Source organism: Gallus gallus, chromosome 6, assembly GCF_016699485.2.
Source record: "Gallus gallus isolate bGalGal1 chromosome 6, bGalGal1.mat.broiler.GRCg7b, whole genome shotgun sequence".
Lineage (NCBI taxonomy): Eukaryota > Metazoa > Chordata > Aves > Galliformes > Phasianidae > Gallus > Gallus gallus.
This window is the reverse complement of record NC_052537.1, coordinates 25,984,693-26,009,320: the sequence shown is the minus strand read 5'-3', so window position 1 is coordinate 26,009,320 and position 24,628 is coordinate 25,984,693. Positions and strand designations below refer to the sequence as shown.

Here is a 24,628-nt window from a genome sequence, read left to right as displayed (position 1 = left end):
AGCCAACAAAATTGTACTGGCTGAGGAAGGTCAGAGAAGGAGAGAAAGGGAATGATTGTCCCTGTTCCTGGATCTCTGCGTCATGCTCTTCACTCCAAACCTTTTGAAGTGTCCCATCATTAGTTACAGTAATGGTTTATCATAAATTGAGCAGATAGATGCCTGAAATAAGAATAATGATGAAAATGATCATTTTTTCCTTTTTGTGGAGCTCAGACGTTTGAAGGCCCCTTAGAACCTTACAAATAAGAGAAGACCTGGAGCTTCAAAGGCAAACAAGAAGCTGAATAGATGAAAAGATGTTCCAACCACCCATCTAATTCCCTATAGCCATAAACAAAACATGAAACTGCAACTCTGTATTTTCACCTTGAACAAACTGTCCCTTAGATAATATACCTCAGTGTAAACTAAACTATAATTCTACTATCAAAATTAAAAATAATGTAGCTTATAGAGACAGTGTTAAATCCTGTTCTGGATTATTTACTGGGGTCATAATTGCCTTGGAAAATAAAACCAGCTCCAATTATATGGCCACTGCCAGGCCTCATAAACATCCACAATAGAAAACAGATGTGTAATTGAGAGCAACATGGCTTTTCTACGCAGCAGTCACTGAAGTTCTGAATCAGAAGGGCAGCCCTTTGCACTCATACTGTAGCCACTGTTGACCCTCCATGCAAAGAAAATGAAAGGGAACTGGGACATAAGAGGGTGCAGATGAGCAGCTAAAATCCAGAATTCTACAGCAATATCTGTATAGGCAGAGCTCTTGAATAGGTTTGGTAAAGCGTGACTCGGTGCCTCATAATTGTTTTTTGAGAAATTATTATGATATGCAGAGTTTTATCAGACTGAAGGCATAATACTGACTTCCAGTTATTCTTGAGGGCAGAAACGAATAGTAAAGGAAAATGTCTCAAAGTCACAAATTTCCAAGGAAATAAGCATTCAGGGACTCTCTCTCCTGTTCCTGATCCTTTTTCTAAATCAAATGGATTTGAAGGGATCCACCAGGACACAACTGTGTTGCTCAGAGAATGATGGCTTTATATTCTCTGTAGAGAATGAAGGCTATATTCCATTATCTAAGGAAGGCTTCATTTACTGGAAGGAAGGAACATCTGGAGGGGGTTCCATCTAAAATAATTTGAATAGTTGATGCAAAGATGCATTCTCTTGATTTCTTGCTGATATTTCTATTTGCATTTTATTCTGTTATATTGGTTTACCAGGTAGTTTGTGGGTCACTCTGTCCAGAGTAAGACTGCAAAGATGATCCAAGGGATGGAACATCTGCCCTATGAGGGCAGGCTGAGAGAGCTTGGGGCCATTCAGCCTGGAGAAGAGGAGGCTCCAGGGAGACCTCAGAGTGACCTTTCAGTATCTTGAGTGGAGGGTTAAGAAAGAAGAGGACAGACTTCTTAGTGGGGCTTGTTGTGACAGAATAAGGGGAGATTTAGATTGGATAAAAGGAAGAAGTTTTTTACAGTAAAGGTGATGAGGCACTGGCACAGGTTGTCTAGAGGGGTGGTGTATTCCCTGTCCCTGGAGACACTTGAGATCAGGCTGGATGAGACTCTGAGCACCTGATGGAGCTGCAGATGTCTCTCTTTGCAGGGGAGTTGGACCAGATGGCATTTAAGGGTCCCTTCCAACTCTAAGGATTCTATGATTCACTCTAAGTCTTTTGAATAATCAGCAGTGGGCTTGCTAGTTTTAGTTTTAAAAAGACTGCTGCAAGTGCTGCCAGAGAAACATTTAACATCTTACATCTGCTTCCAAGAGAATTTTCTTTACTATTCACTTAACTTTTGGTTGCTCTGTGAAACATTCTCTCCTACTACCACTCTAGAGAAATTTAAACCTCTGAAGATCATTAAAGTAATCTGCCGATGCCTACTGCATAGCTATGAGAAAAAGCTCTATGTAGAGACAACTCTGCTCTTTGTAGCTCACAGGTGTTTTGTGTTCTTCCATCATCTATTTCATTAAAAGGAATCATTAACATGAAAATGGGATCTTTGTTCCTTCAGAGCTCATCCCCTCTTTTATTCTTCTACCCTCAGCTGTAAGTGATGCTCTGACATCTGCAGGTGCGATGAAAGAGATTATGGAGAAATGTATCTGGAGTGTGAGAAAGAGATGAACAGATAAACCTTTAAAATAAAGTGTGTTGGGCAGTCTTTAGTGAAGGGCTGTAGTAAAATTGTCATTTCTAATTGTTGCTTTAATTAGGGTATCTTATCACATGTCCCTCTGCATAATCTAGATATGTGAAAGTGGTATACTGAGGAAAGCATAACGCACTCAACTCTACGTGCTTGATGGAAGCATTAAAGCGTACACACTGCAGTTCACCTCAAAGATACTGCATTTCTGCACTCTATCCACATTTTTTATACTTTTTATTATTTCTTTGGTTGGTTCTTGTTATTTTGGTGTTAAATGTACTGCGACAGAAAAATACATGAAAGTTAGCAAGGTGCTTGGTTATTCTCGAACTGTGCCGCATGAAAACACTCTAATTGCTAGGAAGGAGTATTCTAAGCAATATTAGTTCAGTGAGTAAACAGCAAGTTAATGTATATGGTTTAATGTTGATAGCATACTGCTTACTAATGTGATTGGTATTAGGAGCAGAGAGTGCAATAGATGTTAGATAAATGCTTTATCTTAATGCGTCTGAGTTCATTTTTATAATCTTTGTTGATTTTCTGCATACATTCCTGGAATTTTGCTGGCAAAGACTATGTTTTGTAGTGAACGCAAACACGAGCACAATTGTTGCATCAATCATATTAGGAACTACTTTACTTTTTTCCTGCTCTATGTGGTCCTCTCATCCAGTCAAAGTTCAGCAATGATACCGTGTAACTTGCAAATCCACATATTCAGGACCAGTGGCTTCAAAATGCCTAGTCAAAGTGTGAGTAGTTTGCTATGGCCAACATATACAAGCAAAATTACTCATTAAAATTTGGAAATTTTATTTTAAGTCCTTTCATTAAGTCATACATCCAGTCAGATTTTTTTTAATAATCAAAATATCATGCTGGCCTTACAAAAATAAAATAACTGATTAAAAAGCTCATTAAAATGTCTGCAGAACATATTTTTTGAATTGAAACATCTTCTGAAAAGATTCTCAGCTAATTCTGATCAGTCCCTACCCTTGAAAAATTTAGAGAAAGAAAGGAAAATAATAAAAATGTCTTACAAAGAAGCATAGAGGGAACAATGGAAAAATTCAGCTAGTAAATCATAAAAAGTTATAATCATTAAACGCATCACTGCAGTTAATTTCTTTTCATATTTGGGTACTGCACACAGACAAGCAGGTGGGAGAAATACAAAAGAAGATTCAGTCCATGCTTCAAGAATCTGACTGTTGTGATCAGACAAAAAGTACTGCTTGGGATTTTCATGTACTGTACAAACATGGAGATCGTTGTACATCTGATTTTCAATAGGATTGTGCATCCATGATATTAATGGTTCCCTAATGACTTTATGGGAGATATGTCAGTTTGGGAAAAGGTGTTGCTGTGTCTCCGCTCCATCTTGTGTTTTTCTGGGTATGGGAGAGTGGAGAAAAGGAATGCAAAGATCATTTAAAAACAAACAAACAAAAAAACAGCTAACCAAGCCTTCCATTCAAACAATACAAAGATATGCATACACACTGAAAGGTAGGCAAAGATAAACCCGTAAGCAGCTGGGAGGACAGATGAGTAGATAGGACTGTGTATGTGTTTCTTTTATGAGCAACGGGAAAGAAAGATAATCTTTAGAGTAGAATTATACAGCATATATCTTTTCTTTTCCAGAGTTGGGTGGAAAATATATTTTAAAAGGTCTGACTGCATTCATTGTAGTAGCTGAAAGAGCTGAAAATCAAGGGGAAAAAAATGTGTCAAAGCCCTATTAAAAACTCCATTATATTCAAGCGGTTGGAGCAAGCCAGGCAAACTGTCCCTGGTTTCTTGTCAGATTTTGCCTTGGCGAAATTTGCACACCTACCCAGGTGGGCTGAAGCAATTTAAATGACACGGTGTTTGGGCTGTTTACGGATGATGCTGTGTATTGCTAAACAAGACCTTTTAATCACGGCAGAGCAACTGCTGGCGGCTGACAGGGAAGATGCCAATCAAAGGGCATTGTGACAGCCTGGCCAGAAAATCATCTGCTTAATCTAACACAAAAGCCATACCTGATGAATTGGACCGTACTAAAAAAGTTGAATAAGGAAATACATATTATTTTATAGCTGAAACATTGTTGAGATGAGCACATGCCAGACAGGTGCATCATGGAGGGACCCACGACAGATTTCAGGGGATCTGAATTAAGTAACTGCCTCGCTAATATTTTTTGGTAGTTTCATGGCTGCCAGCCTAAAGTTACAGGTGGGCTGCAGGCTAGCAATACTGTCAGGTACCAGAATGAAGAATGCATTTGCAAACGTCTCTTTCCTTTGTCCATTCCATGCTTGTGCTGCTATTAACACTACTGATGATGAACAACATGTTAGAGCACATGGTCACCATTCATTACCCTAGATGCTTACAGTTTTTTCACCAGGAAGGTCAGCATAATATCCTGTCCAGGCAGGCTGCAAGAAAAAAAAGCATATTCTCTGTTGGCAATGTTCACCAAAGATCCCAGTGGTATTTCAAAGGATTTAATGAAAACCTATGCTTACAGTTCCCAGATGCTTTGACCCTCATATAGCTCTACCTTTTTGCTACAAGTGAAGGCTGAAATCTCTCAGATTTATCCAGGGAATCAGGATTTTATTCCTGTCTGGCTTGCAGATATGTACAGCCCTGCCAGACCCGTTTGAATCAGCAAGGAAAGAAAAAGAAAAAAAAAAAAGCATGCAGCATCCTCTTTCTGTTGCTGTTAAAAGCTCATTTAGATTCTTTGGATTTATTATAAGTCTTGGTTCTTAAGAAACTGAGACCCAAAATACATAAGTTTCTTCTTTGGACAAGGATGAGAAAATTAACTGAAATCATGCAGCAGGGTACTGATAAAACTCTGGGCCTCTGAGTCTATTATAATCAGATCCTCTGGTCCCGATAGTCTCTTGAGAAAACTTGTTACTCAATTCAGGATTAGTCGGAGAAAAATACAACTCCTCAGTCTCAAAACCTTGGTTTGGCATAGTTCCATTTTGTGAGGGGGGGGGAAAAGCATTCTTCACCCTATTTGATTATTGTGGGAACTCCGTAGATAGGATTAAAAAAAAACTTGAATGTAATCCTAAAATTCATCACTGAATACCACCTTGCCCACTTATCAGACTTTGCTCCCTCCTTGCTTTAGAGTTTTGTCCTTCAGTTGTGAATAGGGAGGATGGAGAAGAAGAGGTATATTCCACCTGAGTAAGCCTTTGGGACTGAACCAGCATATTCTGATTGATACACAGGTTGGTGTGATTTGTTATTGCAATTTCAACTAATTTATCTTTAAAAAAAACAAAAATTATCAAAAGATATTTTTAAATGAGGGAAGGTTCCCATACACTTTAGCTTTTCCCCAGTTCTTCATGTTTCCCTTACTGAAGATGTACAGATGTTGACAGCCATTAGTATACCTGTTTCAAATCTGTTTTTTGGGCGTTCCTCAGTGCCAGAAGTCTGCAATACTTATAACTCTGAAACTAGTCAATTTTCAACAGGTGCTGGACCAAAAAGCTGGTTGCTCTGGATATGTCTATAAAGGGCAGCACATGAAGGGATTGAGACAATTACATAGTGAATCTAGCTGTGGATTTGTCTGGGTGTATGTCAGAAAGATTTCAGTGCTATTTTATGTTGTATGGTTAATGAGAAGCATATTCTCTAAGAAGAGTTGACTTGACACTTGCTGTAAATGACTCCCTGACCTCCTCCAGAGCATCCTGACTGGGCCACAGCACTACAGGATGCCAGAGACACATCTTAACACAGTGGGAAGCCATGATCCTATTAGACTGTACCAGAAAACAAACAGTAAATCAGGGAGATTTAGTGCCTGATATCAGGGAGCTGAGTTCAGAAGCTATAATTGGAGAGTACCTTCCTCCTCTTGCATCTCTTCAAGCCAATTCTTAGGAAGGTGATGCTGCTGTCCTGCAATACATGAGACAGATGTAGACAGGAGAGTCTTAAAATCACGATCTGTTTCTGGTAGCTAAGTTTTGTTCATTTACATCAAATTCAGATTTTAAGACGTTCCTTGTGCCTTTGTGTTACTAACAGTGAATGCTTACCTCACTGAAAGCTCACAACCATTTATTTTGGTGTTAACAGCAACAGCTATCTGGTTTTCCAGGTCAGTGTTGCAGAATGACATAACTAGGAAGAGTCTGCCTGGTTGGACTTTAGTCACTGCACTTTTATCTCCCATCCCCTCTAGAGGAAAGGTGACAAAGTCAAGAACCATAGGATGGATTTGGCCCAGTGGCTGCCAGTTGAATTACACAAAATTAGAGCATTTCGTCTAATTGGATGATGATGGAAAAATAGTGCAGAGGTACAGAAGGGAAAATCTAATTAGATGATGATTAGAGGAAATTTATTGGCCAAGGATAAAGAAATAAGTGCTGATTTACATCTGTATGGAATCTAGCACTTTGTTTCTAAAACAAATCAGGAGAATAAAATGGTTAAGAGATGTAAAAGCTAGAAACCATTCTTTAGAGAATATTTAAGAAATAGTAAAATCTGTAAAACTTCACATAATAGGTAGTAAAGAAACCACAAGAATTCACTGCCTTACTAAACTCCCTGGGGAGTTTTTTTTCATTGAGTGAAAAAGGAACAGAGAGTATCAGCAAAGTCCTCACGGAGTGAATTTTGTAGTAAAAGAAAAAGGAGCCTGAAGGACTGCGCACTATTTTTATCTGTGCCACATAACAACTGTGTGATCTTGGTCAAATCAGTGAGGTCTCTCTGCTCTTGACTAATCAGAGGAGTTGATCTGTAAAGCTGAGGCCAAAAATTTTCCTCAACCCCTTTTTCTGACTTGTTCTACTCGTCTTGTACTTTTCCATAGATCTTGAGCAAATCAGTTGCATGCAGGGAAGGTTACTTAAAGGTTGATTGTCAAGTATCTCTGGACAAAAAGCTCTCTGTTCAGGACTACACATTACTATTTTTATGAATGGCAATTAAGATTTAGAGTGGTATAGGAGCATCAGTGAAACTAGTAAAATTGATGCTACCAAGGACTGTACAAACATCATCTGATGTTGCTATTTGCACTCTGGCCTTAAAAACAAAAACCTGCCGTTCAACAATTTGGAATAAGCTGTCAAATTTTTTAACATGAAGTGACAGCATGTGTCCCAGAGGCAGTGAGGGAGCTGGTTTTGCACTGGCAAGATTTACGATAAAGGGATTCATACAAGAGCTGAGGCTAAAGGAAGACAAATCCCTGAAGGCAAATTCTTCCAATAATTGAATTACAAAGCCATTATCATGTGCTGAACAGTGCAACTTTATGGCTCTATTGTGACAGGATAAATCTTGATAGAATATTTATGTTCATAAGACAACTTTGGCACAAGGATCTCTGAGAGCGTGTTCTCTAACAGCCAGAAAGAGGATTAGGAACAAGTTGTCATGAGGGGAAGAGAGGGCATATAGGCAAATAAGCTTTTATAATGACTGAGGGATGAAACTGTGTTTTCTATGCTGTGTGTCAACTTTCTGAGTGGCACTGTTTGACAACCTCTTCTAACTTATGTTTAGTCAGTGCTGATAAGCTCAAAATAGCCAAAACTGCATGGCTCTCATTCTGCTCACCTTAGTAGAGTTATGCTAATTTTGTCAGCTATCTAGCCATCCTGTGCTTCATGAACAAATCATGCTTTTTTCTTAAAGAGAAAGTGAGGGATAGTCATAGGAGTCCTGATTAGTCCTGATTATGTGCTTGTTCATTTCTTCTGAGACACTAGAAATCTGTGTAAGATCTCAGTCCCCATAAAAAGAATGAACCACATTTGCACTCTTACAAGTGGTTCTGTTTGTGCAAAGGCGATAGAATTTCTGTTCTTCTAGCCCTTCATTCTGGGCCTTTTTTCTTCCTTTTTTGCAGCTCCTCTAAAAAAGTCTCAAATTTCTTAGCTTAAATTACCAATGATCTTGTCTACTGTGGGCGTCTTTAATAGAAATAATGTATGAAAATTTTGCCGTCAAATTTACTTTGCATATAGTCTCAGATATGGTGTGGCTCTGTCTGAAATCAAGCATCCAGTATCAGAGACATATGAAGCTACTTTTCAGGATACACAAGCTCATGAGATGGAAAGTCTATACAGCCTGGAGCTTTGAATTCTTTGTGAAAACTGGTAATTTGAAATTAAGAATACCCCATTTGGAAGTTTTTGCTCTCCTCACAGTGATGCCCTTCTGCAGTTCTGAGTGGTCTGATGGCCTTACAAGCTTCATCTTTTCCTAATATCCATAAATAATTGCTTTTTCCCATAAAAGTGAATAAAAATCTAGAAGGAATGCAGGATAAAAAGGTCTTTATTATATCTCATAGGATCATGGAATAGTTTAGGTTGGAAGGGACCCCTGGGTCCCTCTGTTCCAGTTCTCTGCTAATGCATGGCCACCCAGAGCAGTTTGCCCAGGACCACATCCAGATGGCTTTCAAAGACCTCCAGGGAGGAGATACCACAAACTCCCTAGGCAGTTTCTGTGACTCTGAAGATCTGTGAGGCTTCGGAACTAAGATTTTAGTGATAAGTTAGACAGAGAGATGGTAAGAGGTAGGTCACTACAGAAATGTGCCAGCTAGCATTTGCTCTGCCATGTGCACTGCCAGACTGCTTTTTTATTTTCAGTCTCGTTCTAAATCAGAAGATGATTCTGGGTCTTTCCCTTGTGCTGCATTTCATGGTTGGATGTAGAATCTGCATTCACAGCAATTACTGTGCTGCAGACACTGGTATTGATCTGTGAAGCTCTCAAATGCAGATGGCTACTTAGCAAGCTTGAAGGGAATTAAAATTTTAGGAAGCAACTTTGTAATAGGACTGGGAGAATATTACATGTTGCATAATGTGAGCATCTTCTGTAAAGACAGTAGGGTAACTTATGTTCCTTTTGGCTTTTTAAACCTTCTCTTTGTCTCTTTTCTTTCTTTTTTTCTCTTTTTCTGCCCTCCCCCAAACATCCAGACAGTTATATCAACAAAACACTAAAAGATAATTGGAAAAATACAATAGGTACTGCTCAGCAGAAGGTGTTGCTGGCATATCCCTGGTATTCTGAAGTTTCAGGGAGGATTAAAGGAATGAGCAAGGGGCATGCCATTATTTTATCATGAAATGAAAACGTAAAGGGAAGAGGAGAAAAGTTTGTGACTGTATGTGTGATTGATAGATCTCTGAGAATGGATGCTGAAAGAAAAGAACAGAATTGAAAAAGAACAAAGTGTTACCAGCATAGCTACAAAAGCAGTTGCTTAGAACAGGGCATGGCAAGGTTTGTGCTGTTTATTTTCGGAGAAATATATGAAAGGAAATTAGTAACTGATTGGTCCTAGAGTGTTGCTCACCTGTATCCGTGTTCTTTGCAGGGTGTTTGTTTTATAGGCTGTTAAATCCACAGCACTTTTCCTTCTTTAACTCGTGAAATCCATGTTGACCTGGTTGCACTGACAAAAGATACTGAAGTAGAATGGGCACTCACCTCAAGTTATAGACCCCAACTTTGAGGCTTTGGAGTTATCTAGGGCATGTAGTTCTCTTTTTCCATGTGTAAGTTTGTATTTATTGATCGTGTGATTTTTGGTAGAAGAACTTTCATATCCAGTCATCAATCAGGACTGCAATTTCCTTATAATAAATTAGGTTTATTTGTTGTGTTTCATACTGATGCCATGGGCTTAACACCATTACTTAATGATACTCAGGCTTTTAGAAGTTTGTTGTCCTTGCCTACCAAGGATGCTTTTTGTCTGTTCCCTTTACTTACAGCCCATGCTACACTCCAATTTTTAAAATTTAGTTAATAAACATGCTCCAGGTCTGCTACGTTATCTTTTTTGAGACACTTATTTGATCGTGTAGGTATCCAGACATGTTATACTCAATAGTAAGAAACAATCCATTCGGAGATGGTTTGACTTCTTGTGAAATGAACTCCTAACACAGTTCAGATGAACCACAGTGCAAAACTGCCGCTTTCTCCTAACTGCCTACAAAAACATTTGAGTGTGACTGGTTCAGAGGTCTATAGAGTATGACCAGGTACGGTGCATATTTATGTGATTTTTCAGGTAGAATGAAGGGATACATAGGGAAATATCATAGGACTACCATGGAATAAGACAGCATGATATGAGAAAATGTGACATTTACAATTTTCTGAACAGTAGTCCCTTAGCAGAATCTAGATGTGGGTAGTATGTTCCCAGATGCCAACTGTGTACAGCTAACACTCACTTGAAAAGATAAGTATTTGTAATTCACCTATCCTTTGCAGCTGATTATAATTTGTTATCATTATTGTCAGGCCCATGTTGTCATGCACGGGTCAGACTGTGACCTTATGCTGCTGCAAGTAAATTTGGCCAGTTATATCAAAGCAATGGAGTGTGTATTCTGTCAAATAACAGGTAAGGAGACCTTGATATAATTCTTATCTGCACCTCACGTGTCTTGTATGACTTAAGAAACTGCCTTAGCTTCCCTGGGCCATAGCTTTCTGCTTAGTCTCATTCCACTTCTGATTTGTAGGGAGCTAGGCAACATCAAAATTAAAAAATGAAGCCCTTGAGTAAAAGAATAATGTTTATCATGAGTCATATTTTAGCCATCCTTGTCCTGCCCATCCTTGGGATAATTGATGACTTAATTCTGCCTGGAGCTGAAACTTCTGTAATCTTAATACTGGCTGTCCTAGCATGAGGTGGAGTAGTATGCAGGTCACTAATGCTGTCGCCTTCTAAGTTTCTGGGCTTGGTGGGTTCAGATATTTATATACTACCGTTAAGACATTTAAGAGTTTGATGTAAACTATGGCTCATTTTAGAAGTGAAAACAGCAAGGACAATCACTTTCCGTCTGTCAGTGAGACATACCTCATTCGTTTTTTTGCTGTCTTCACCATAAAGGATGCAATAGAGGTGTTTCTTGGGGTCAGAAAAGAGGAGGAAGCACTTAAAGTACCTGACTGCAAGCTCCCAGGGTTTAATCAGGGCAACAAGATCTTTGCTGTATGAATATCATTGTTTCACGTCTCTGAAGAGACAAAATATTCAGGTCCCTGAAATACAATCCTTTCTTCTTTGAAGAGTTCACATCCTCACTGGAGCTGTGTTGGGTCAGGAGGAGGAGCTTCTGGAATAGCCCAGTTCTAGGTGTGCTTAAAGCCTAATAAACAAGGATGAAAAGAAGATAAGCCAAATTATAAACTTAATCCTTATGCATTTTTAGGGCTGTTTTTCACCTGCATCTATCCATCCTGAGCAGAATTTGTAAACAACAGTCCTAGCATTTTGACCCTAATTCTGCTGATGATGGCAGGTAAAGGAAAAATAGCCTAGGAAGGTACTCCTTTCCCACCCACCTGGTGTCAGTTATCAAGAAGTAGGGATTTTAAATATAAATCGAATGCTTAGGAGAAGACCTTCCCATAAGGGCTTTTGAAAATGAAGACAGGGTGAAATCCATGCTGACTCAGAGACTTTTCTGAATCTTTCCAGTACCCAAACAAAACAAAATCCAAAGCTTTTCTAGCTAAAGAATTGTTACACATTTTGTCAGTAAGCTAAGGATTAATCAGGACACAAATAGTCTTGTTACTGTTAACAGTTATGTAATGGTTATTGGTTAATGTGCATGATGATTAAGGGCTGGGGCTGCCTCTGATTGCAGTTAGTGGGAACTGAATTAAGGTCTAAATCACTGTTTGAATCTCACTTTTGATTTCCTGAAAAATAATGAGGCTTTGAACAGATCAGCATCTAATTTGTCTATCAATGGGAACGAATCTTTCTCTTCCCTCACGCATCTATTAGCTTGGAGGTCAAGCAGCTAACATGGAACTGGCTGTTTAACCCTTGGCCTTAATATAGGATGATCCTTTGGCTGACAGGGACAAGACCAGAAACAAGACTGATTTTCAGAGTTGCTGCTGAGGGTACTTTACAATGGAATTGTTAAATACTTGCAGCCAGTAATGCAAAAATTCTGGCTGTGCATCGAAGTAGCGACCATTTGGACTGTACAATTTATACATCTACTAGCAAGTTGTCAAGGTCAGTGGCGCTGGTAAAGAAAGCAAAGCCTGAGTTCAGATACTCCTTGTTTGCAATGTTCAATGTCTTTGTTGTTGCTTGTTAATTCAGGGTGAACAAACAGTCACTTTATGAGCCAGTCATACATTTCTTTTTTTAATGGAACTGTTTTTATTAGATCAGAAGTGATAAAATGTCTCAGAATGAAATGAGTTTTTTTTAATTTCTTAATTAATGAGTGAATATTGATCATTAAGAGTGTCAATTAAGCAAGTGTGCATAAAATGTCCAATATAAAGGAACAGCTATAATTAGTATGCTGGCAAACACTATTATCCCATCAATCCAAGTATGCTGTATCCCACCCTGAGATGAAGTATAACCTACCAAACAAACCAGAGGATGCATCAGAAGGTCAGATGTCAATGCAAAGAGAAACAAGTCTCCAAGTGGAGAATAGAATTGAATCAAGGAGTCGGAAATAAAGAACTGATAAGTGTAATGGTATCAATTTGCTGAAAAGTTGAATGTTTTTCAAATTCTCAAGTTTATTTTAGCTGAAACTCCAAAATTGTTTAAAAATGAATGGCTTTCAATTGTGAGTATGAGTTTGGATCCATCTAAACAGAATCATGTGAAATGAATGTCTCAGACATCGCCCAAGGTATTTGTTTTAACATATTTGAATCAATCTGCCTCTTGCAGGTCTATGATGGTGTCTGGTAGAGAGCCAGATCTTGTGCACCTGGAGGCAAAGACAGTGGATGGTCGTAAGTACATCACCTTCCAAAGACTTGTATTCTGAACTGCCCCTAAATGCTTGTAAATACACCATGATGGAGATCTGAGCTTTTAGTGGTTCACTTGTCTAAGGCACATCTGTCAGAAGAGCAGTCTATGTAGCATTAAGAGCCTGTGAAAAGAGCTGAGAATATAGTAAGGAAGAATATGTGATAAAAAGTAATTGAAATAGTATTCTTTTTTTCCTATGTGATTTTTGTTTATAAAAGAGAGATTTCTGTGTCACAGAGCCTATCTACTTGTTGTTTCACACAATAATCGACATAGTATCTCCTTGAACATAGCTTTACTGAACCATTTCAATTGACCAGGGATACTCTGCCTTAGGTACTACCTTTGAAAACACCTCATTTCTCTTGCATTAGAAGCCTTTTTACCAACCTAAATGCATTATTCACTGTTACTACTTGTCATTGTCCTTCACTTTCATCAGCTGTTCTCCCTCTTTGTTTTGCCTCTCAAAGTGCTTTTCTCCATTCTAGCAACTACCTTTACCTGCAATGCCAGATTGTTCTCCTAATTGGCTACGAATTCTCTCAGGCACCTCAAGCCACCCTCTGTCTTTTCCTCTTCTCACCCATGCTTCCTCAAGCCTTTTCTTTCAGCTCCCCTGCCTTTGCAGACCTTTCTCCATGGATTTCTTTTCCACAGCACTGGACTGCCTCAGGCGTCACACTAAAAGCTTGGCTGCCATGAACTGTGTCATTGTCATTTCCTATTGTTTCCTCTGTAGTAGCAACTTTACTGCAACATAACAAGCAAGTTTGTGCCATTTCCAATATGTTACTATTAATGATGCAGTCAGTTAATTCATTTAAAAGAGGATCAAATTCTCCCCTGAATTGTACCCTCAAATTCAGTGGTGTTACTTAAAATGTATGTTTCTCATTGGAAACTTAGAAACTGTCTGAAAAAGTAACTGTAAGTAATCAGTTTTTTAACTCATTGAAATTCAGCATGAAAGAGAATTTTTTGGAAGATGAATTTTGAAAAGAAACAGTTGTGATAGAAATCATAAAGTTTTAAAGTTCTTTCCATTTTGGGATATGCAAGATTAGTATAAGTGAAAGAATTTATTATCTCTATTTTTTATCATTTGTGTTCTCTGGTTATTATTTCTCCTCTCAGCCTCGCTTACCTGAACACAGTGGCAAGGCTGGGGACGTGAAACTTTCTATTTCTCACGACAAGCTAAATGAGAATGAAATATTCTAATAGGACAGCATCTAATTCAGCAGAAAAAAAAAAAATACTGTTACAAAGACTTTGGGAATTTGAAGTCACTGAGACAGACCCCTCTAATCAGTGTTTAAGGAGCTATATTCTGGTGATGCTTTTGAGGGATATTTGTCTCACGCTGCACAGAGAAGGCGCCCCACTGGAAATACCATGAAAAAGTGTTCTTTGAGTTCTTAGCCTCCAGTAAATACATTTTGCACAGCTATAGCACAATTCCGTAGAAGATTCCTTGAGTGCTTAACAGGTTAGTATGGTTAGTATAGATCTTAGGGTGGAAACTAAAACATAGGTAGATGAAACTGTCCTTGATGAGGAGTCAGGCACATTACTGAAGTTACTGCTCATCAGTCAAGCTCAAGTGACTGATTGGGTGCACTTATTTTGGTTTAGTTGGGAGGCAGGACAACTTAAAATTTCTCTATTTAGTCAACAACAAAACTACTAATATAAATCTAGCTGTGGCTTCCAAATTTCAGCTGTTGGCGACCTCCCTTGCAAACCAGCCGTTTGGCTGAAATTTCTGCTCATGAGTCAAGAGGCTCATTGGAAGTATAAGATGTTTGATATTCAGTAAGTGCATGCTCTGTTTTGTCAGTTCTTCTAGGAAGCACAGGTCACTGTCAGAGGCCTACAGTGGGCAGCTTGAAGCAGTAACCTTGGAACATATCGCTGCATTTTTTGCCAGAAGACATTTGTTAGCATTCCAAGTCACAGGACTTTGAAGCAGGCTGAGAGAGTATAAACATGGTCAATTACTCTAGTTACTATGACAGATTTCATGTATTCACCTTTCTTGTATACTAGAGCCTTATGGTACTAAATCAGTCCCCCTCTCCTGAGCAAAGTAATCGTGAACCTCCAACTGATGAGCAAACCTCTCTCTGGAATGAAGCTGGTATATTTCTGCTGGTGGGGTAATGGGATAAAGTGTGCAGAAGTGATAAGGTTATATTTTTTAAAGATCAGGACAGATGGCAAATATTCTTTGCTTATTTTATTTATTTTATGCTCCTGCATTTACTTATTTATATTTTGTTTAGAAGATCTCTTTTGAGAGTGAACCAAGTATAAAAATTCAAGAAAGAGATTACATTTGAGGAGGTAGACTTGTGAAAACAAGGCAGGGAAGAGAGTAAGAAAGAAAGGAGGTGATGTGGAAACAGCCACACAATACATACAATAAAATAAAAGACTCTGGAGTAGAAATATAAGGGCTGAACAAAAACCTGTTTATTTCAGTTCAAATAGGAAAACAGCCTCATTCTTGTGCTGGCATATTTTCCAGCAGAAGCTGAGTAGTACAATTACAGCTGTAGGTGAGAGAATGCCAGCAAAGTATGGTGTTAGCCCATCTCCTTGTGAGAGGGTTGTCTGAGAACATCTATCCACAGCAACCTTAGTATTGGGCTTTCCCTGCTAGAATATCAATAACTCTCTAACTCTGCTGATTACAGCTTGTCTGTGCGTTTTATTTATTGTATTTATATACATAATGTAAAAGGTTTACAGGAGCCAAAATAGGAATCTCTTAGCAGGCATAAATCAGTGTAACTTTAGTGGCACGTTGATTTACACTTGATGAGGATCTGGCTAGCAGTGTTGTAGCCGCACTCACATTCTCCTTTATTTTCTTCTTTCTCATGATCCAGAAAAATGTGGGCTCGTTCTGAACACATTAGCTCATCAAACTAGGCAACAGGTATTACTAAACAAACAGAGTACAGACTGTTCGATTTAGTTGTATTGATGGAGGCAGATTAGCAGGGCTAGTCATTGCCATTGGTGTTTTTAAACCTGCTGTATAAATCTTGGAATGCATCAGACAAATTTTTATCTCATCAGATGTCTGAGACAAGAAGGGATGACTCTGTTAATTTTTCAAAGGCTTCAGGCCCAATCCTAGTCAAGCTGGGCTTGAAAGTACAGTGGGTAAACCTGATTTTTTTTTTGAATTGGAAGAAGTTCCAATGAACCTTATCTCACATTTCCATTTGTATGCTTGGGTGTCCCTGGTGTTCTGCTTTGATTTTGGAACAGCATCAGACCATGCTGTAAAAGTCAGCAGGAATTGTGATTTTTTTCCTTGGTTTCAGGTCACCACCCCAGTAAGACATCTAATCCCCCACAGTTCTTAGCCACATGATAAGCTTCTCTTTGTTGTATTCACTGCCATAGTCAGCAGCCAGAGTGACTGGTGGAAGTTATATCCATGTTTACTCAAATGCAATTTGAGTGCTTTCAGAAGGTGTATAATCTTAATGGATTACAGATTCTACGCATTTTATTTGTCTGTTTGCTTGTTTGTTTTTGAAGAAGGGCACAGAAGTATCCTTAATTCATGGTTTTTATCTGTTTTGAGTTAGGGAGAGTTATCTCACTAAGGCTCGATTCAGGCTAATGGACATGAGAATGTAATTTTTTCTGGGTGATCTCTATCAAGGAATCCAAACTGTTGGTGAGAATTTGAAAGATGGATTTCTACAAGGCATTTGGAGATTAACTGTGTACTTATTGGCTCCCTCCAGAAAAAGGCAAAGCTGGCTTAGAGGATGTCTAAGATTTTCCATAGATACAGGTAAAAGAAAAAAAAAAAAACAACAAACAAGTGTTAATTTATGAGACTCACGTTTGCTTATGTAGGATGAATTGCAAATTATTACAAGTATCAAGTTTTTAATTTTATATAAAGCATATGTCCCTAATGTTCTGCCAAAAATTTAGAGTTTCTGATATTTAAGAAGTTATATTTCCTTTGCTTTTCTGATATACATAGCAGCTTTTCTTAATAAAAGCTAATTTAGGCACTGCTGTGAATGCAGGCAAGACCAAGACCTCACCTGGGGTCAGCTGGCATGCTCTGCTTGCTGATCAGCAGTGACTGAGCATCTTGCCAGTGGTATCTGAATCACAAAACTGTGCTAGGACTTTAATTTACATTTTCACAGCACATTGCGAGGAAGAGCAAAATAAGGACTGTTGTGGAAAAAAAAAAATTGGCAACCTAGTTTCACAGGCCTTTTCTAATATAGCTGAGGTGATGAATTAATTCCCAGTTCCCTAAAACTGTGCAATGGTTTTATTTTATTTTTCCTACCACAGCTGATGATTACTATTTATCTTAGAGAATGAAATGCATTAGTTTCTCTAATTGTATCCTCATGATAGAAATGGCAAAAGATATACTTGCTCATTCAAAGAAAGAGTCTAGACTATGACTTGCAATGAAGAAGAGGGAATAGTAGGACAAAAATAGATTTGTGAGCCAGTTAGTAAATGGACTGGACCATTTCAGTGATCTTCATTACTGATAATTGCTTTACAGTTGCTGAGTCCTGGAGAGTTGTGAGTGTATCACCATATTATAAATGTTTCACAAATCAACATTCACACCAGATGGGAATAGATAAAGAACAGTCATTCTGTGTGTTTCATCAGCAAAAGTGGGTGGGAACATTACAGTATGAGAGAACAGTTAAATAGTGGAATTTGTTCCCACTGGAGGTTGTGGATACTGAAGGTTTGCCTTAAATGCCAAAGTACCTGAACAAATTCTTATAATCTTTTCAAGGTTTCTCTTATTAGTCACTTGCTGGAGATGGGCCTTCAGTGAGATATGTTACTACCATGTTCATATGGTTTATTAGTTAAAGGATGTCAGTCAACCTTCAAAAACAGAAACTATCAATAATGTTTAAGTTGCTCAGTAATGAATAAGGGGTAGTCCATAGTAAGTCTGGAAGACAAACAAGTTGTCTATTGTATGGATGCTCTTTACATAGACTCCTGATGTGTCATTAGTGGATTTGTTTGTAGAGAATAGCACGTATTCCTCAGTTCAATTAGAAAAGAAAATAAAAAGCAGGAGGAATATGTTTGCTGTAGTACAGTGAATTTTTTCTCTGGCTGTCCCTGTGATCTAAGTTTCCCAAAAACACCCATACAAGCTTAGATTGGAAAGAAGTGAGTGGTAAGGCTTGAGCTGTCAACCAAAATAACATTCTGGAACAAAGTGTCCTGAAGAAATTCTTACTCTGCTTCATGAAGGAATTTGTTACTCCTCTTTGTATTTTTGTTGAGGCTTGCCAACCTCCTGTAGCCACCAACAATCTTCCATCTCCACCAGCTAGGCCAAGAATGTGTTTCTGGAATGTATTCCCCTTGAGAACATATTAGCGTGGAGCTTGAGCTGAACAGAAAAGACTTGAAACAACTCATGGCACAGGGGCCCTCTGGCTCTCAGTTCCCACTGCATGTTAGCATCTTTCACCGATGACACAGATTAATTTTGTCAGAGGTTTTCCTTATAAGACGTCTCCTCCATTCTTGTGTACTACGTTTCTTTGCATCCTCTTCAGAAGTAGCTGCCATTTCCAGAGAAGAATCCTACTCTAGGTGTCTAAAACTGTCTAAATCAAAGTGCTGGGGGAGGATAAGAGCTAGGACTTGTTATATTCTTCTCGTCAGGCACAGTGTGGCTCTGTTGTATATTAAAAACAGCAGCTGTTGTTGGAGGTGAGGGTTCTGGAAATGAAAAGCATAATGTCCTAATTACCTATGGCAGGGAAAACATCTGTGCGGGAAAACTAATGAAATTAATTCCACAGCTTAGCAACTGAATACATTAATTGACATTAATTAATGCTAAATTACAAAGCTCTGGCAATGGAATCACATAAAATGTCCATGAGAATCAGACGTCGAAACAAAATCCTTGAGTTAATGTGAGCACAACAAAAATTCCCTTAGGAAAAATGAGGGATCCAAATACTGCAAGAAACCTTTCTTTCTGCTTCCCCATAGCAGAGGGGGATATTCTTGGTGTGCACATCTCATGGTTTGGCTGTGTGGGAGATTAGCTTAAGCAATTTCAGAGCTCTGCCCTTTAGTAGTTATTACTGGCATTTTAGAATTGAAGCCATGGAGAATTGCACTGTAAAAGTTCACAGGAATTGCCTTAGTAAATCTTCATCAATGGGACGATTGCTGCTGCACAGACTCAGGTGTTCCCAGCAGAAATAGACACAGTCCCAGTTCCTCCATTAATACAGGATTGAAAAAGCCTCAGTCACCTCTAACAGATGTCAGCCTGTCCTGCTCTTTAAAATCTCTGGTAGATGAGATTCTTTAATCTTCTTTGATGGCTTCTCCCAGCAGCATGCATCTTGCTACCTCCGTGTGTTCGCAGGACAGGTAAGCCATAGGCATGAGATGCAAGATGACACTGCTTTTAGTGTCTTTGAGAGAGATAGCGTGCCTGTAGAAGAAAACAATGGTGGTGGATTACAAAAAATAGAAACAAGGTGAGAAACAGAAGTCTGATCTTATAATAGAGAGAATGTGGGGTCAGCTGTGAAGGGCTGTCCTTTGTGATAAAAGGGATTCAGTTAACAGAAGTAGGAATTGGTCGTGTTTCAGTCTGTTCTGAGATGCCCATTCTGTCTTCTGACTGGTAGGGGATGTGCTGCACCACACAGCACTGTAGGGTGGTGAGTAAGCCGCGTCAGTTCCCCTTCTTGCTCGCAGTGGGAGGGCAGAGGACCGAGCGCTTTTGAAACGGGAGCTTTGCTGGTTTGCTGCAATAAGCAGACTGACACTTATGTGTCTCCCTGCCCTCTCGTGGCTAATGTGGAAAAAAACATGTCCTTGCAAAGGGAAATGCGCTTTGATAGTGCTGTCTGGGCTATATTAATTAATGTTTTGCAGTGAGCTGCAAAAGCATAAAATGTTATAAACTGCAGTGACTAATCACACTCAGCACTTTATATATTCCAAGAACTCTGCAAATGGGGTAAAATCATCCCTCATCAAACTTTCCTGAAGGTTCGTTACCCTGCATTTCTATTTCAAGCAGAAGTCAACAGCCCTTAGAAACAAGGAGAAAAAATGTCAAATGATAGATTTTAATTAAAAAACAAGATTAAATATGAGATAGTAAAAATCCAGCCGTTTCTTTTACTATTGAAAGTGCTGCTTCTCTGATCAGAAGGCTGTAATTACATCAAACAAGGGGCTGTGCTGCTTCAACAAGGAAAAAGATTAGAAGTAGTTCCAAGATTAAATGCCATGCAGTGTTTCTATCATTTCAATGCTAATGCTAAAATGCCAAAATCCTTCTTCCTGTAAATCGGTTCTGTCCTTAAACAAAGTGCAACTTCTTAATTGATCTGAAAGAGCCGAAATGGAATTCAGAGAATATGGTTCTGTATTCTGGGATAAATTACCACCATGAAGAAATTAAAATTCCTTTCCTTCGGGTGATGGATTATGAAATGAGCACCCTGCAGTGCACCAGAACAGGAGATGAGGAAGTCCCAAATAGTAATCGTGGATGAGATGGCTTTAGGGCTGCATTTAATCCATTTACTTTGAAACAAACAACTGCTCAGACCTCCAGTTTCAAGAGAGTGGAGTGGAGTGATTGCCTAGGTCTGCCAGAGTGCATCTACCTATATTGTTAAACAGGGAAATAGGTAAAGTCCCTGAATCAGGTGGTGTTTTGCACTATCTGCAGGAGTTTAAGGGCTGTGTCAGAAGTGCAGAGTTGTGCCAGGAAAAGGCTTCTCAGTCAGTGGTGACAGTATGGGCCAGGTGTCCTCTGAAAGTGTGCTTGTACTTGTGTATACTCTGGATCTTGGCCATGTTCTAAATAAACTCAGATGTGACTGGAGAAGGTGGCATGCCCTACAGTAAATGCCACACTGTGGGGATAACAGGTGAACTGTAGAGGCTCAGCATAGAGTGTCTGCCCTTGAAGCACAGATGCATGGACCCATAGTCATTATGAGAGTTGCAGGACTCGTGCTGATGATCTATAAAACTGTCTGTCATTCCCTCACTTGATTAGTCACTTAGTTTAAGCTTAAACCTGAGTAGCATTCAGGTGAACTCGAGAGGGCAGGTAACAGTGCTGAATGATGTATCCTTGAGCAGGTTTATGTCAGACCTAAACTGCAAGTGCTATGTTGGGCCACCTTCAAATACTGCCTCTGGTGTACTCCCAGCATGGAACCACAAAGATGGAATGGAGAAGGACAGAGTAATAGAAAAGACCTTAAGGATCATGAAATCCAGCTTCAACCTGACCATATTACCCTATCTTTAACAACCCACTGTTAAATCATGTCCCTGAGTACCACATCCTAGATGACTTTTTAAGCGCATTCAGGGGTGGTGATTCAACCAGCCTCCCTGGGGAGCCTATTCCAGTGCTCAACCTCTGTAAAGAAGTTTTCCCTGATATCCAACCTAAATCCTCCCCCGGTGCAACTTGAGGCCATTTCCTCTCATCCTGTCACCTGTCACCAGGGAGAAGAGACCAACCCCGCTCTCACTGCTAATCACCTTTCAGGTATTTGAAGAGAGCAATAAGGTCTCCCCTCAGCCTTTTCTTCCCCAGACTAAACAGCCCCAGTTCCTTCAGTCATTCCTCATAGGGCATATTCTCCAGCCTTGTTGCCCTTCTTTGGACCTGTGTGAGGCCGGGCTCTCTCGTGGTGCAAACAAACAGCGTTTAGCTCTTATGTCTGATTTAGGGTGGGATGAAAGAAATAATGGGAGACTGATCCAGGTGGGGAAGGAAGGAGTTTAAAGGAGAGCAATGAAAGGTGGATTTACAAGGGGTGTAGGGGAAAAGTGTGATGTTTTGTTGAATGAACAGATGTCGCTTTGTGTCATGTGTGACTGGGAAGCCAAAAATGCAACCTTAACAAGTAGTTTTTTGACAGTAGGAGGAAACTGTGCTTATGATTTCACGTGTCTTGGTTTTATCCTTTTCATTTCAGATGCCCAGTACATCACCTGTAAGATGCAGAACTGCAGCGAAGCCTCACAAAACAAACCTTTTCCAGGCTACATTGACCATAACTCCTTGATCGTCCAGGACGACTACGTCTTTGTTCAGGTGCAGAGCAACCTCTTATTTATTCTATCATTTTATATTTTGTTATTTTCTGTTACCTCCCTCTGCATACATATGCACATGTATTAACCCCAACTAATCAGACAAGACTAGATCCATAACAAGGGCACTGGGTGGATTGTAGCAGCTCATTACAATGCTAATAGAGTTTATTCTACCTCTAGTATCTTGTCAGTGTAAGGTCTTAGAGTTCCTGCCTGAAGCATCCACTGTGGATACTGGAGTAATCCTCCATGCCATTCCTGCAGTCTCATCAGCACTCTCGGATTAGTGTTCTCACCTCCCAGCTTGAAGTGACATGTCAGTCATCTTCTATTGCAAGGGCAGTAGACCAGAGCTTTTTAAAGCACAAGACGGAAGCAGAAAAGAGAAGGAGGGAGTCAGAGGAAGAACCACAGAAGGAGTAATCAGACTTTATTGTTATGCCTTCAATTGTGATTATACAGAAAAGGCTTGAAGATGAGACATACTTAGCCAAGCTGTTTTGCAGGTGAGAGCTGGAGAACAGATCTGAACTACTGTACATTTCATTAGTCTGCTGCCAGGGTCCATTTGATAACAGTGGAAAAGGACAAGAAATAACAACAGAACTGCAGAGAGCATGGAGGTGAACTGGAAATCATTAGGACTTAACTGGTTTTCCAGACTGTTAATATTCTGTCACACTTGGGGGTGGAGGGAAGAGAGAGGATGGATATTTTAAATTGAATGAGTTGGTTGCTAATTACCTTCAGTTAATGAACTTAGTCATAAACAGCCATCTAAATCATCCACAAATAAATCTGGAACATACGTTCCAGAATAGCTTTTGTGCCTTTATGTGTCTGAAGTGTAAATAAAATGTTTATGAGGTAAGGAAAACAGGGGCATGCATCACTGTTCAGACTTGCTCTCTAATTTCAGAATGGCTGTATGTGTGTGTATGTGACATGACTGACACAGGAGCTGGGAAATTTCCTATCTGAATTCATTCATCACTTCTTCACTGACTCCTGGGTTTTTGCTATTTTTGTGTCTTCTCTGTTCTGACCTGGTTTTATTACACTCTAAACAGAAGTTAATTCTTTTGCCCCATCTGAAGTCAATGCTGGGAAATAATCTGAATTCTGACAGCCTTTGTATTTTGGTGCTTTCAACTTTGTCTATAAACTCTTGTGCACTTTTCCTAAAGCAAAGATTTCTTTGCTTTACCTCAGAACTGGCTGAATGATAGAGGAAGGAGAATGAGAAGACAGGCAATCTCTTACAACCTTCTCCCTAATGCTCTGTTGGACTTTGTCCAATACTAACAGGTCAAAGGGATAGTATTTGCCAGTCAGTAATGATTGACACTTACAGATACAAAATAAAAATATTTTAATTCCTGGAAACAATCTCTTGTTTGATCCTAATTATTGGTGAATTCACAGTTAACTGGTAAGTGCAAAATAGCCTTATTCAAGTGATTATATAGAGGATGTATCTGTAAGGAATAAAGCACAGAACTGCTAAATAAAATGCTGCAACTGATATTGGACTTCGACACATTGCAGACACTATTCTTCAGAGGAGGAATAACCTCACACCAGACAGTGAAGTGCTGGAAGAATAAAGGAATGCCTGAGAGATCTCCCCAGCCTTCCCTACCTTGATCTCCATCTGGCTTTTCTGCAACCCAGCCATTTGCAATGAGAATTAATCGTTTCAAAAGCATGAGAATAAGGAAAAGTGGGCTCATTTCTCCTGTAGCACTCTGTTTTTGTTACAAGCACACAGTCACTCATAAACAATTCTTCTAGCCTTCCTCCCTCTAACTTTTGATTAATTCCTTCAAAAAAAAAAAAAAAAAAGGGTGAAGAGCTTTAAAATAAGTAGTTCTTAATCTGGTATGATCTTAGCCTCTGTGCGTCTTCCATTTTAAACTACTGCAGTGCACTATAAAGCACTATGAAAAAAACATCTTGATAAGCCTAGGTAGCAGGCAATTAAAGCAGAGTTCTGCATGGGGAGTCCATTGGAATATTTGTTCTTCAGTATCATTCATCCATGGATTTCAAAGTACTTTACAAACATTGATTATGCTTCAGTAACTAACATCTGTCAGCTTTTTTCTTTAACCCTTCATTAATAGGTGGTGGAAGATGAAACCACACGCTGCTTTAACCCAGTATTGCCATTTATGTGAATGATGTGAAGACAGAGATGGAAATCAAGCATCGTGTCTGCCAATCAGCTGCTCCAACCAATAACTCACATGGCAGCTGTGCAAATAACACAGAACAGGTTGTTTTGTGGTGAGAGAAGAGCAGGTATCAGCAGGGGACATAATGGCCCAAGTGAAGCCAAGACTTCACCTTCCTCAGACTTTCAGCTGAAATTCTAGCCCTTGTTCCTCTTTGCAGAAAATGGCATTTCTTTTACTCTCTCTTTTTCAGCCACTCGATT

The 24,628-nt window shown here is 39.3% G+C and overlaps 1 protein-coding gene across 6 annotated transcripts in view; it reads left to right on the top strand.

The window, feature by feature from the left end:
* The window catches only part of SORCS1 (sortilin related VPS10 domain containing receptor 1), a 554,925-nt gene that overhangs the window by 459,701 nt on the left and 70,596 nt on the right, over positions 1-24,628 (top strand). For all 6 annotated transcript variants that reach the window (XM_025151802.3, XM_025151799.3, XM_025151797.3 and 3 more), the window contains 2 exons: positions 12,952-13,016; positions 22,068-22,186. In XM_025151802.3, coding sequence (XP_025007570.1) covers positions 12,952-13,016; positions 22,068-22,186 — 184 coding nt within the window. The remainder of the gene's footprint in view (positions 1-12,951; positions 13,017-22,067; positions 22,187-24,628) is intronic.